General features: G+C 34.0%; 1 protein-coding gene across 1 annotated transcript; it reads right to left on the bottom strand.

Annotated features, from left to right (window-relative positions):
• Nucleotides 1-1,873: 1,873 nt before the first annotated feature.
• Nucleotides 1,874-4,003, bottom strand: LOC123555961 (perlucin-like protein). Its single transcript, XM_053547081.1, has 4 exons — nucleotides 3,895-4,003; nucleotides 3,183-3,268; nucleotides 2,605-2,704; nucleotides 1,874-2,112 (listed from the first exon to the last, which is right to left on the bottom strand). The coding sequence occupies exons 1-4, from the start codon at nucleotides 4,001-4,003 to the stop codon at nucleotides 1,874-1,876; spliced, it is 534 nt and encodes a 177-aa protein (XP_053403056.1).
• Between the last annotated feature and the right edge of the window lie 11,143 nt (nucleotides 4,004-15,146).

The following is a 15,146-nucleotide window of genomic DNA, read 5'->3' as shown; positions in this document are numbered from 1 at the left end:
CTATTGAATGGTTTTGCATATCTTCAAGAAGGTATCCTTCGCAAAATGTTTGTACTAGCTAAAATAAACACTTGTTCCGTGTTCTACAGATGCTGTTAAATCATGCAAGTAGCCATCTTGTTCCGTGTTCTACAGATGCTGTTAAATCATGCAAGTAGCCATCTTGTTCCGTGTTCTACAGATGCTGTTAAATCATGCAAGTAGCCATCTTGTTCCGTGTTCAACAGATGCTGTTAAATCATGCAAGGAGTCCCAACCTCTCTAAGAAGACACGAAATGCAAGTCTAATTTTTTAACGGAATTTATATACATGTAATCATTTGCCTTTTACATTTTGCAAGACACTCCCGTAAGTAACAACAGATTGTGTAATAACCAAAGACTTGATAAACAAAGGGTTAATAACAGAAGTTCACAGCATTGTCTGATGTCTGTTTTTTTTTTTTTTTTTTTTTTTTTTTTTTTTTTGTAATAAAATTAATAATAAAATTTAACTTAAGGTATTGAACCCGTAATAGAGTATCTCCTTTTTGAAGAGTATTCAATTCCTACCATAAACCTACTTCGACTGAAATTTTCAGGGAGGCATAGGTTCAAACCCCACTGAGACCAATTTTTTTTCTCCATGTTTACCTGTTTTCTAGTAAGTTTTTACTTCTTTCAAGACTTATTATGGATGTATTGTACAAAGGAGGAAAATTTTCATTTTATAAGCGATTTTTTATGTTCAATGTGAATTTACTTCTGAATCAGGAGGGGTAAAGTTAGACATCTTTAAAATTACTGAGCCTACGTGCGGTAAAAGTTCTCTATTTTGCCTTCATTCTTTAGATTCATTTTCATTCCGGGTCGATGCAATACCCCTATAAGCGTAAAACCAGTGTAGTGTGTCAAGACTATCAAGATTGTTAAAATGGTATAAAGGGGAGCAATCAATTTGGCTTAATAATCAAGGGACAATACTGTTCAAAACACGGTCTCATTTCTGGACATGTTACATGCGGTAAAAGTTCTCTATTTTACCTTCATTCTGTAGATTACATATTGTGGAAGAAATGCAGGTAGGTTTTACTATTGCCCCAAGGTTATTTTTGAATGAAGTGAGCAAAATTCAAAACAGACCCACAGGATTCGACCTTAATTTTTCAACGTTGGAGTTAGAATTCTGTCTCATTAAATCTGTTTACTTGAAGCACCCTAGAAAAAAAATAATTTTACAGTTTTATTTTGTGTTTTATAATTGTTTAACAATAGTTTGATGTTTCTTTTATCAAAATTAATGCTGTAATGAATTCTCTGCAGACGTTTTAGATAGTGGCCATCACACTGAATTTTGTCTCTTCTTGAGCGTGAGGAAATACCATACATTATACAAAATTTACAAAAAACGGCAAGGTAAAAGTTGTTTAAAATTTGCAATACAGTGTGAAACATTGTCAACTTTAAGAATATACCAAGCAAATGCTATTTTTTAAACATTACTATTAGGGGTTCAATACCTTAATTTACATATAGTAAAACAGTAAGAAGAACTGAATATAACGGTCCAAGTGCAGTTTCTATTTTGATTTGACTGATAAATCCTTTATTCTTCTTCTGTCGTTCCCTTCAAAACTACACGTCAACTGAAAAAAAATGATACACAAGATTTATGTTCTGTTTATTAGTTTTCAACGGTATTTCATATAAAAGAGAGATTTCTCCTAATTAACACAATTTTACTAAAACGCAACTTGAAACAATAATAACATCAGGTTTAATCTAGAATATACAACACGTTCTTTTATGGGAGAGATAATGGGTGACTAAGATGTGACCTTGGAAAAAAAACAGCACATAAACCTTATACAATAATGTATCAAGTAAACATATTTTAACACACACCTTGTCTACGTTCGCAGATGTAGTTCAGTTCTTCTTCACAGCTTACATCGTTCCATACTCTTTTATAATCGGTGGCATTATAAAACGCACAATCTTCGTCAAAATCTTCCCAACGATGGGATGGCTCGGTAGGACTCCACATGGTAAAAGAAGGAATCTGTCCAGATGATATCCAGACAAATGTGTCATTTCTTTCCTTGTCTGTCAGACCGATCCAGTACCCTTCGACTGTGAAATAAAAGAAATATTTGCCTTCTTTAACATTGATATCAGTAATGAAACAAGCACTTTAAGACCGGATTAAAGAATCGAAGCCACATGATGCAGGACGACTAGATCTCTTATGTACCTTAAACACAGCTAGAATCTCAACCCATAGAAGGTAATCCAAATTTAAAATTATGTTTACGAATAAATGCGCCGGTAAATTTAATATTAACAAGCGTCTTATATGATCAGTTATAGTAGACTTCGCACGACAGGAGCGTAATCATTACAGAAACTTGTCTGACAACAGTATCTCACAATACCGAGCACATCACTTCACGTATTTTAATGGTCTCAAATTCGGTACTCTGTCAGTAAGGTAATTTAACTTAAATAATTTGTTCTGCAACTCACACGGGGCATTTGACTGTTAAATAAAGAATATAATATTCGAGTGCGAGTTCAATGGTTCAAAACTGTTATTATTAGTCGTATAATATCCTATATGCTTACCTCCATCCAAAAACAGATACGGGGCCGTTGATATCAAGAAGTTGTGTTCTTTGACGTCGTTAACCTCGACAAGATCTCCACCCTTTTCTCTACATGCCTCCTGTAAATATTTGTGGAATTTAAGGTTTAACTAGATTAAATTTTTCAGTCCTCTGCAGCTACTTTTAAACATTGTTGAGTTATATGAATAAACCTCTCCACAGAGATTACCTTCTCTTAAGATACTTCAATCACTGTTACTGAAAGTCACATGGCTTTATAACTACACGAATCAATGCTAATTGCAGCAATTTGGCAAAACTCTGCTAAAATATTTGCAGTGGAGGATGTCTCTTTACTGTACGAGGAAATCATTGCAAAGGCGATTGACACTGAACGACCGGGTAGCCTTTCAACTGTCTTTAAAGCAACTACCTCTATCTCTGCGACAATTTTAAATAAAACAAATTGAAAGAATGCCTTTTTGCTATTGCATAAATTTATAGTGTAGAATAACGGTCGATCGTGTTACAGATTTTATTAACTAATAACACTGATCATTAGGAGAATATTTCTTGTTTCTTAACTTTACAACATACCAAAGCATTTGTCCATGATTTTTTATCGGAACTGAAGAAATAACAGCAGAGTCTGTGCTGTTTCCAGCTTCGAGGACATGCCATATCTGCAAGTAAATATTATCAGGTGATTTCAACAACTAATATAATACTTGGCTTAACTACTTCAACATTCTATGTCTGAGTTTCAAGCTGTAATAGTACTTGTCTGGTGAGCTGAACAACCAAGGAATTATACGCTATGCAAAAAAGTCATCATTGCGACCATTTAGCGTTACGTAAAGCAGTTAAGTTGTACACAAATACCAAGATAAAATGTTCAGGGGCGAATATGGCAAAAATATAATTGCCGCTTGCCTTAAACGCGTCGGCGAGAAATGCTTAACCACAGAACTTGGTCCATAATGCCGCAACTAGGCACCTTTTTCGCTTCGGTTTGATTTGAAGTAAAAGAAAAAGGACAGATGCTAGATTGGTACAGGAAACATATAAATTTTATATACATTTTCATTTTTAGAGCCTGTGATAGTTGTTTAAATCAAAATTTAAAGAATGGATAAAATTTCAATTTACTTTTCTCTTTACATTTATTACCCACGAGTATCCCAGAACATATTTATCCTGGCATAAACCACAAACTTTTCTCCCGTCGGAATAAACTGATTTCACAGAATGTGAATAAATTTAAAAATAGAAAACACAAACCGCATCTTATTAAAGAGTTAAAGCTTACCATCCTGTACAAAGCATGTCGAGCCATTTAGGACATCGACGCCATTGCAGGTCCCACCACAGCCGATACATGTGAATAAATCCGGTTGATGAAAGAATGCACGACACATTTTATTCTTGTAGCAAATCTTAGAACATTCAACGGGTGTTGAAATATTTTCTGCTTGAAAAATGATGTCGTCTGCTACACATCGGAAGCCATCAAGTTCCAAATCTCGACGAAACTTTTTAAAAACAACAGATAACGTTGTTTGAAAACTGACAAATAAAACAGAAAAGAAGAAAAATAAATAAACATCATTATACGAAATGACGTTCATATCGTCTTTCTTTGTACTTTTTACGGAAAAGTATCCCAGCAAAATTGTTTTGTTTAGTTTGACTAACTTATAAGTAAAGCTCGCTAATGAAACTGAAATGTCACGAATGAAAGAGGATATTTGCTAATAGCACGACGCTAAACGATCACTCTACCTTAAATACAGTCACTAAGCATTATCCTTTACTTACTGTTGTTAAACATAAGTGTAAATTACACTAACGTCATATCCTCATTCAGAGTGACACTACAACTGTATTACCTTCATAATTACTGTTACTATTTTACCAATTTCAAATTAAGGAATGTAATGTCTTTTAAATATTAAACAATTCTTTGGCATCAATTACGTTTTGCTAATTTCATTACCTCTAATAAACAGTCAATTAAATCGAGCCTTCCATAATCTTTTTTTTTTTTTTTTTTTTTGTGATCTATGCTTTCAAAGGGTATTCTTGTAAATTTCATTCAGTTTCTTGATCATTCCGATAAGAACTTCAGAAATTTGCCTAATAGCTTCCGCAGCAAAATAACATTTTTGTTGCATATTTAAGAACATTATGGTAATACAGTCTAACCTGTCTTAAGCAGCCAGCAAGGGAAAGCAGGCAATTTTGCCGCTTAAGCCAGGTGACCGCTGATCGGAGGTGCAGGCAGTATATATATTTTTCAAACTACTGACTAGTTTAGCCTTTAGGCCCATTTCTTTTTCGGTTTTCTATTTATTATTTTATGCATTTGCCTTCGCAATACCAATGGTCTTCTTAGCAATCTAAAACTCCGGCGAGGTTTATTGTACAACAAATTGTTACAGATAATTTTCCAACTTCAAAACAAGTTTGTTTACAATTTTCGCCATTTTAGTAAGGGAAGCTACTCTCCGCGCTTACTGTCTACGCTAAAATCTAAGATTGCCGTTACGTTCCGTAAAAGATCGAGTGGTTTATATTACTTTCAAACACAATAAATTTCGTATAAATTTAATAGTATTTTGATGACAGAAATATAAAAAATCACAAATAGTATGCTACTAATTAGATATAGAGTATTATCTTTAACCGAGATCAAACTGTGAGCAACAAAATTGACACGAGGTGACACGCTAATTGTCGATAATTACTGGCCATTATCGCCTAAAAATAATTGAATTTGGAAGAAAATGTGAATATTTTCTATTTTCTTAATTTAATTAGTCATAGGTTTTAGATTAGAGAAGGACAGCTGCCATTAAACCGATTATCTTCTCGAATCGAATGTGCTTGGCATAGCTTCAGGTTCTTGCGATCTTCCCGCGAGTTCTATTTGTGTTGGAAAAAAAATTATTGATGTGCCAGATTATGATTTGGAATTATTCTGCTCTCAGCTATGGACGACTCTCGAGTACATCTTGTGACTTACCAGTTGACTTTTTTAGAAACGAGAGTAAACTTCAAATGATAACACCCTAGTCATTTAGAAGATATGCACGAATTTAATCATCAATGCAATAAACAGAAGAAGCAGCCCCGTGTTTCGAATTTAAGCTTGCATAGTGAAATGCAACTGCATTTCAAGTTGCAAGTGAAGATTTCATGAACTTGCATTTTTTGCAAGTTACAACATTTTTTATCATTACTTTTGCTGTTATTTACGGTGTTGAACCATCGATATTTATATTTCTGAACACCATATTTCAAAGTCAGAATCACGAAACTACAATGATGACAGTCGAAAACACAATGGTGAAAGTCGGAATCACGATGGTGAAAACTCGAAACTAAGATAGTGAAAGTTACGATGATGAACACGCGATATCATTTCGCGTTTTCTCCATCGTGGTTTCGTGTTATTCATCATTGTGCTTTCGACATTCATCATCGTACTTTCGACTTTCAACATCGTAGTTTCGTCTTTTATCATCGCAAGTCGGAAGCACGATGATGAAAGTCGTAAGCACGATGATGAATGTCGGAACCATCTTCTTCAAAATATTGCTGAAATAAATGTATAAGTATTAATATCAAAATTCGACGACTGGATTCCGTAGTAAAAAATAAAGAAAGAACGTTTCGACGTGCAGTTCCCTATTGTAATATGTTTCTTTTGAATAATATAACTACATTTGGTTAATGATTTATTATGAGTCCCTAAATTAGAAAAAAATAACAGTTTTGCATTGTAAATGAAATGTTATTAAACTTTCGGAATACCTTAGTTTTTACAATTCATTTCATTTCATAACAGGATTATAGATTAGAGATCTACTATAAAAACGTGGGAAGAGGGAATTTATTTTACACCAATTTTAAATACCTGTAAAACAACAACAAAAAATATAGTCGTTTTTATTTCTACCAGGTTACATACAGTGTAACAACATTGTTTAATTTTGTTTTACAATAATGTAAAATACCTATTCCTAATTAAACATCTTCTTATTTCAATAACAGCATACCATAGACAATTCTGCCTTGAACTGGTTAGAGAACATGTTATTTTCTCTGATCTCTACTGGAGAAAGCAGGTCCTTGGATCTTGATGAGTTCGTGAGTTTGATCCTCGGGCAGGGCAAACATTCTCCGACACTGTTACATAGAAGAGGTCGTGTTTAAAATCATTTGTCCTCCACTTCATGTAGAGATGCTGGATGTTACTCGCAGAGAGCAGGTTAGTACGGGTACAGCATCCAAAAACATTTGTAAACACTTTATTCCCGATCCCGTATTAAAATTAGCAACGGCAGGTAGCTTTTTAATCTGTTCTTAAGTTTCTTAGTTAAGTAGAAAGAATAAATTAAGTTAACATTCGCAGTGGAATAGTCCAACAATAGCGTCATGCGGATACTTTTATCGATCAACAGCTATAATCATTGACATGCGATTTTTTTCATTTTTGACCACCAAATACGAAAACGGTCTCAATATCCACCGGAAGGTAATGTGTTATATTATATTATGCTATATCTACATACACCAGCCTTTGACATTATAGACATAACATATCTTTAAATAAAACAAAACATATTTTTTTAACAGAACATTTGTACAGTTACATTATTTTCAATGTATAATGTATTAAAGTTTTCAAAGAACATATAAACACTGTAACCTATTGAGTTATTGCAAAAACAGGCATGAAACTAAAATAATAACATTTCATAACCGTAACCGGGTGCAAAAAAAGCTATTTAGATATGACTTGTTTTCTTTCAGAAATATTTTGCTTTTGGACATTAAAACACAACACATTCAAACACAATTACATCTTATATATTTTGGACATGTATAAAAATAAAAACAACAAACTTTCTAGTGTTTTATTTACGATTTGTGATTAAAGGGGCCTGCCGCCAGATTAATAACAATATATAAATATTGCATTCCTGAGAGGGTGATATGAAAAATGTTCACCACGAGATATATGAATATCGACCGAGGCGCCAGCAGGAATACAATATTTATTTTATTATACCGAAATGACATTAAAGGTCAAAACATTTACAATAAAATCAACATAATGATTTAAATGATTTATCTAACGTTAAAAATGAATTACCAAATAATGGAGACTGAATTAAGGAGTGTTTACTTGTTAGCACTCGGGTGGCAACTCTTTTGTATAATAAGACATTTTTGATAGATTTAGTCGAGACGTTTGCATATCGCTGAATCCTATGTTTATGCGCATTTATATCATTTCAACATTGTGACGCTGCTGAAATCGCTAGCAGTAACATTCGAAAAACGGCGATAACTTTATTATTTCTAAACGAAACATATATGTGTGAGCACTTATTTCCTTAGTTAGATCATTTCCAATCTCATGAAAATAGTTTCGATTCAATATTTGATAAAAAGTTGTTTTCGAAATTTTTGGCACGTAGAACAAATCATTAATAAAAGAAAAATCGGCCGGGTTCACAAATGAAAGAAATTTAATCCTAAATTATAAAAGCACACCTTCTGAAAAGTTAACGTCTCAGTCTTTTACTCAGTGCAAAAGTATCAGTTAGGCTACTCAACGGGAGATATGAAAAAATAATATCACATGCGCAGAAAAACAAAATAGCGCTTTTGCGCAGGTGATATGAAATTATGTATCATATTACATGCGCAGAAACTAAAAATAACGATTTTGCGCATGAGATATAAAATTACTGGGGAATATGATATATTATTCAAGTTAAACTAATGGAAAATTTGCATTGGATATTTATGTGAGGTATAATAAAAGAGATTATACAACATATAGCAAAAGTATAGCTACGATTACATTAATTCTGTTTTACATCTTATTTCTATTGGATGCCGATTAACATATACTCATTGTTCGTAGTTGTTTTGACAGTTTTATGAAATGAATATTGCCTTAAACACACCGAATCAATTTATTTTGAATTTTATATTCAGTTGCTTACCAGCAAAATGGCTACAAGAACAAGAAAAAACCCCGAACAAACTTAAATCTGTATGGAGGCATGCTCATTTTACAGCGCATTTATATCTAGAACAGTAGCTATGTTTTGTTTTTGTTTTTATTTATCGGTATTAATAATTATTATTATCATGTGCGCAAATAAACTTATTGAAATCAATTGATAAATCTGTAAAATGATAAAAGCTTACTTACATTATTATCATATCCTTCCCTTGTGTTTGAACAGCCTCTTATAATACCGTTCGTTAATTTGCATATTCTGGTTCGGGAGACAATTTTTCCGAAGACTCGACTGAGTCACGTTACAAGCGTTTCATCGTGATATTTCAGTCCCAAAGTCCGGCTCATTTGAATACATATTTCGGCTTATCTATGAATAGGTAAAAGTAACCATATCTCCCAGATTAGTTAGAAGCTGAATTTTGGAGTAAGTATCTATACATGTCAGTGTGCGATGTTCACTGTAGTGGAGTAAAACTTATACAACTGATATTATAAAAGTATTATCAGAATTCACCATTCCTATTCTCATTCCTGGAGATCTTAATGATATTTTGTTTTTGTCTGAATCTTGAAAAACTAAAGCCGAAATTTAGACGTAGTTGGTGTAAAGAGAAGGAGGCTGTGAAATTTAATGTTTTCCAGTCATAATATTTGACAACTGAATGTTAATAATTCATGTAATATACCTGGGGTCCTTACTGTTTGTAGCTCTTTCAAATCTCCTGATATCCTCTAAGAATTGTTGATGTGCGAGACATTTTCTTCAGGATTGGTTAAAGGAATGCTGAGATTTGCACACATTGGCTTAGAAAATACAAACACATTATGAACTTCTTCTACACATTTCAAGGGATTCCAATATTTCTTATGATCACCATGGAATGAAAATATGTGTGACATGTTTTGTTATAGAGTTATTAAAAGCTTTTGCAGAGCTATGTGCCTTTTGGCTAAGACTAAATGTGTCTTTTGGCATTTTGGTAAATGAACGGTTTCGTCCTGAAATCCATTACCGATGCCCATCAGAAATCAATTACTAATATTTTCTTCGTATGGCCGACATCTCCTATGTGAAACTATTTCCAATACTTATCAATACGACTGAATTTGAAAAAAAAGTCAAAAGGTAAAATGTTTCAATGTTGGTTGTTTTATATTTAAATAATGCTTCACTTGTATGTAAATCTCATTTTTGGATCGGTTTTCTCGCAATCGATCCAGTGTTAAAAGCGTAGAAATTTCCTTTACGGCGGACCGAACAAAAGTAGTGTCGTATATAAACAAGTAGTTCCATGCCATACATTTAGTCAACTATCAAAATATAATTTCATATAATGCGCAAAGGTAGGTAAGAGAAGTATCCCTGTTACAGTAGATATATATTACTGACACTGTTACTCCCCTGCATAGCAAATAAGAAGGGAATAAAGATACATAAAAAGAGGTAGGAGTAAATAATAAGTATGAAACTTCAGTAAGCGATCTAGGACCATCATGTCCCTCTTGTTTTAAAGCACTTGACAGCTGATACCTGAAAAAGCCAAAAAAAAATGCAAAGCTTAAACAATGAATGCTATTTTACTATAAGAACAATATTTTTCTTGAAGGAATCAAAATAACAAATCAGGCACAAAGTTCTTCTCGAAATTCCTTTCACTTTGCTTACAAATTCATTACCACAGATCATCAGAAATCATCTCTGTGTTTGACTGGCATCCACCGGTGTAATAACCATCCTATATACATACCTTTTCCAATTTTGATTTCTTAACAAAGAAGATAAATTGAAAGTTTATTTAGTCTTGCATTTTCAATAAGCAACATGCAACCCAACCATACGGTGACAGTTAGTGTGAGCACCTGTGTCCTCTGGAGACACTTCAAGTTTTAGTTAATTGTTATACTAATTAAAAAGTTTACCAGCCTGTCTATTGAAGTCCTCATAATATAATGAAGACTATTGGAAATACTGATGTGATTAAGTAGTTTAGCCACTTTTAACCCACTTTTGATAATTTAAGGTTTTGTACCTTTCAGATGTAGCCAAGTCTGCAGTTATTTAGTCCCTTATCCTGGAATTCCAAGGTTTTAAGGAAAGTGTTTTAGGGCAATAAAAGACGATCAACGGCCTTACAGAAACTCTAGAAGCCTGTACAGACCAGTTGACGAAACAAGATATAACAATATCTTTTCTAAAAAGAAATGTAGCGGAACTGACAAAAAAGAACGAGAGAAATGAAGAGAGTTTGACATCGGTCAAGCTAGAGATAAACAAACAGAAGGCCACAGCTGTCCAGATAGACCAAGTGTTGTTACACATGAAAGTAAATACAAAGAAGCAATATGAAGGGGCAGAAAGAATGAAAGAAGAAATGACTGAACTGAAAGCTGAACTGAATCATTTAAAGCAGTACAAGACCAAAGATAAAATTGGATGTAATGGAATAGTTTTGGATGTTCCTGACGATGAGAATAGCACTAACATCTTCCCAGACATCAAAAAGAGACGTAATGGCTAAACTAAACAAGAAACAAATACCTACTTCTGATGGAAACAAGAGGGCACAGAAAAGAAAGCTGAAGTCAGAGCAGGCACTACATACTGAAAACACAGGTATTTGTAAGTGATGATTTATTCTAAGAATTTCCATGATCAAAATCTACATCTTAGTTAAATTGGAAACTGGATTAAATTTGTTCATTACCTCTCTTGAGCAGACTCTGTCAGGCCTTGTCTGCTCTTAATTTACTCAGTTGCCTATTTCCCTTCAAAGAGATTAAATTTTAATATATATAAACTGATTTCAGTGACAAAAGCAAGGTTCATGTCTAGTTTTTGCCAAATGTAAAATCACAAGGACATATAAAGTTCTATGTCAATGTTAATGTGGGAAGCTTGATATAAAACCAATGGGTGAAACATTACTTGAAAAAGAATTTCATGTACTTGTTTATTATTAAATTTTCCAGATTGCCAGACAGTGTACACATTTCCAACAGAAATGTAGGAGAGCAAAATGGAACTGTGACAAAAGTTGGCTTTCATGCTATTGTTCTAAAGTCTGAAGGAATACAACATCTTGGTAGTGACCAAACAATTGTGTTCGAGACTGTTCACCTGAACTTGGATGGAGGCTATAATAGTAATACTGGAATTTTTACAGCACCCAAAGGTGGGCTGTATTTATTTTCAGTATCAATAGTAAGTGAAGCTGATCCCAAGCCTTCATTCCATGTTGGCCTTAAGAAGAAGGAGCTTGTATGGCATCAGCTTATGGACATGGAGGTTCCGGAAAACAAGACCAGGGTTCTGTTACTGTTGCAATGCAATTAAATGTTGGTGATCAGGTATGGGCAAGGAGTTCTCACATAACTGACAATTCCATTGGAGGCTGGGGTTATACAAGTTTTACTGGGGTTTTAATCGCTGAAATTTAATTTGAAAAACAAAGTTGTTTTTGTGAGTCTTAACATGTTGGTGAATATTTTAAGACAACATTTTGATTCGGTACATTTGAGAAAGCTTATATATGACACCTCATCAAACAATGAAATAGGTGAAGCTAATGGATACTCCCCAGAAGGACCATAACTCTACAATAAATAATCCTATGTGCCAATGGTATGTGCATCTCAGCCTGGTTGTGAAGCTTCCTGTGAAGTTTCGATGAATTCCAGTTTGTGATTCTAGTAATTTGATTATTTGAGCAGATTTACAGACTGAAAATTTTGGAGTAAATGAGCTCCATCCAGTATTTATGTCCTACTTTCCTGTCCCAAGATCAATGTACACATATTAGGTAATCGATGTGTGAATGACATGTGCAATGTCACCCTTCTTCACCATTTGAACAGCTATGCCAGACATGCCAATTTTATACATTTTAACTGAGCTGTTGAAAGTGTAAGGAGGCTGTTGCACTCAACCATGTACCGGCGTCTGCCATGGTTAAAGTTTTTATGAAGTCCAATATCTTCTTTATTACTTACGATAATCCATTGAAACTTGCTGTTCTTGCTCATAGCAACAATGTTCATGAGTGTGACAACTGGTGTAATTCCGTCTGCAGTATTTTCAGTTATGCTCTTAAAATACAAGGCGCCTAGCTATACAGACAGGCCGGCAACACTACCAATGTTGCATTCACAAAAATCAACGCTTTATTGACAGCCTATATACCAGCACATACAGTACAATACATTGGGACTGGTATAATATTGTCAGTTTATGTCCCATAAAGTTTGGTTAAAAGTTTTTCAAAGAGTACATTTGTACAATATCGTGATTTTAACCATTTTAGATACTACATTACATTATCATTAACAACACTGCAGTGATTTTAAAACATAAAAATGGTAACTTTCATTAGCATTTCTGCAAATTTGAAACTATTTATAACATCATACTATGCCCTGCAGAATTTCAAACTATACCTGAAAACAAACTTACCAGTTGCTATGGAAACTCCTTTACATTAGTCGTATCGTCAGACTTGCTTGAACTGCTCATTCTTTGGGAGTCTTTGTTGAACACGACAATATTATATACACGCAAGCGTAATATATCCGCTCTCTTTTCAAATGTTTTAAAATACTTTGCCAGCATGAGATGTAAAACATTTTACATTCTTGAAATTTTCCTATGTAAAGGTACAAGTTTACGAACGACTCCAGCTGCATACAGAAAGAGCCTACACAACGAAATGCACGCATATGTGTAAGGTCACGTAGATATACGTACTTGTTGCTCATGAAAATACATACCAGCAAAGGGACTTGTAAAATAAGGTAAGTTGAAACGATATTTATGACAGGTTTGAGCACAGCGAACTGACGTTCAGTGATTCTGTCGGGGCTGTTTGATGCTAGGCGGTTCAACGTATTTATATGTTTTACGTGACATCTAGCAATACGGTAAATAATTGCTTTTCTTACAACTAATATGGAATCGTACAATAACATTGTCACAACAATAGTATATCGTAAACTTGATGCAGCTTCCCACAAATCGCATAATTCTAAAGTCCAGTTACACTGTGTGTAAAATCTCGCTGTCAAAATGACAAGAGGGATTAACGTATGTGTTAACCATAGCAGCGCTATAATAGCGTAAATGTTCACCTTTTGCACAAACAATGTATATTATTTCAGATTTGCTTTTAAAGCAAAACCCCGCTCTAATGTAACTGAAGCTATTGATGCAGACGAACGATGTTGTTCAATATACCGACAGTTCACACACGCGAAATTTGCATGATGTCATAGTTCATTTCAAATCCAATAAATGGCGATCTGATGTAACACAAACGTTGCAGAGCATATGGCGTCACTAACGATGAAACTGATAGATAACTGCTGGCACTGACGTGGAATGCGTCTGCACTGACTCAGCAGACGAACGCAACTGCATCGCAGACGACAATCACAACGCTGATGGCGAGTAGAAAATAATTCGCAGCGGAAATAACAGGTCCAAATGATACGAATGTTGACGAATTGGTGTAAACTTTATCGTTCTGTAATTGTGAAGAATTATCAAAAGCAGAATTGTTTTGAAAAGTAGACATTTTTAAGACATGGTTTTACCGTCTTCACAATGGTGAGAATTTGACTTAAGGTACAAATGTATTTGTATTTAATCCTTCCATTGATCTTAAAGAAGAAAACGCACTAGCCTGTGGTATGAGTTTGCTCCGAACTGTCCGTGCTCTTCCATTCAGACAAAATCAAAACTATTCCTTACAGAAGAAATAACAGTATATTATAGGTGATTTCATGTAAATTCTATTAATTCTTGTAAAATTGCATTCACTGATAATTCATTTGTAGAGTAATGGTCATTCGATGTGAAATAAAAGCTTAACAGAACTTAATTATCAAGGTATACAGATATCAAAAGAGTGATTACCAAGATAGAAAAAGGTGCGTTTATCCATTTATCAAAACGGTTGGTACATAGTTGGTGACAAACAGAGTATCTTATTATAAATAGTGTATTTATAAATGAGTGCAGGTTGCGACACCAGTCGATACTAAACTATAACCACTATAACGTGCCACAAAACTACTCTTTCAATGACAATGGCGACAGATTAATCTGGTATTTCAAGGCCCAAATTGTGTTAGAAGTCTGGTTGCCCTTTGGTTTTCCGTGTTTAGTACAGGAGACAGTAAAAACAAAAGAAACGAAACTCTGTTTTAACATGATTTATCGCATGTTTGAAATAAAGCCATTACATAATTTTGGTATTTCACCAGTGTAATAACATTTTGACATTAACGTCGTCCCAGGTATATTATATAAATACCATATGGCAGCGTGTGTGACATTGATATTGTCAACCCGAGGGCAGAATGTCACCCGAGGCGAAAGCCGAGTGGTGACATTCTGTTCCGAGGGTTGACAATATCAATGTCACACACGCTGCCATATGGTATTTATTCTATTATACCGAACAAAAGTAAACACAAAAAAATAAATATGTTTTTGATTCATTTAATTCAGTAGTTTCATC

The sequence above is a fragment of the Mercenaria mercenaria genome, chromosome 7 (assembly GCF_021730395.1).
Source record: "Mercenaria mercenaria strain notata chromosome 7, MADL_Memer_1, whole genome shotgun sequence".
Classification (NCBI taxonomy): Eukaryota; Metazoa; Mollusca; class Bivalvia; order Venerida; family Veneridae; genus Mercenaria; species Mercenaria mercenaria.
This window is presented reverse-complemented; position numbering and strand designations above follow the sequence as displayed.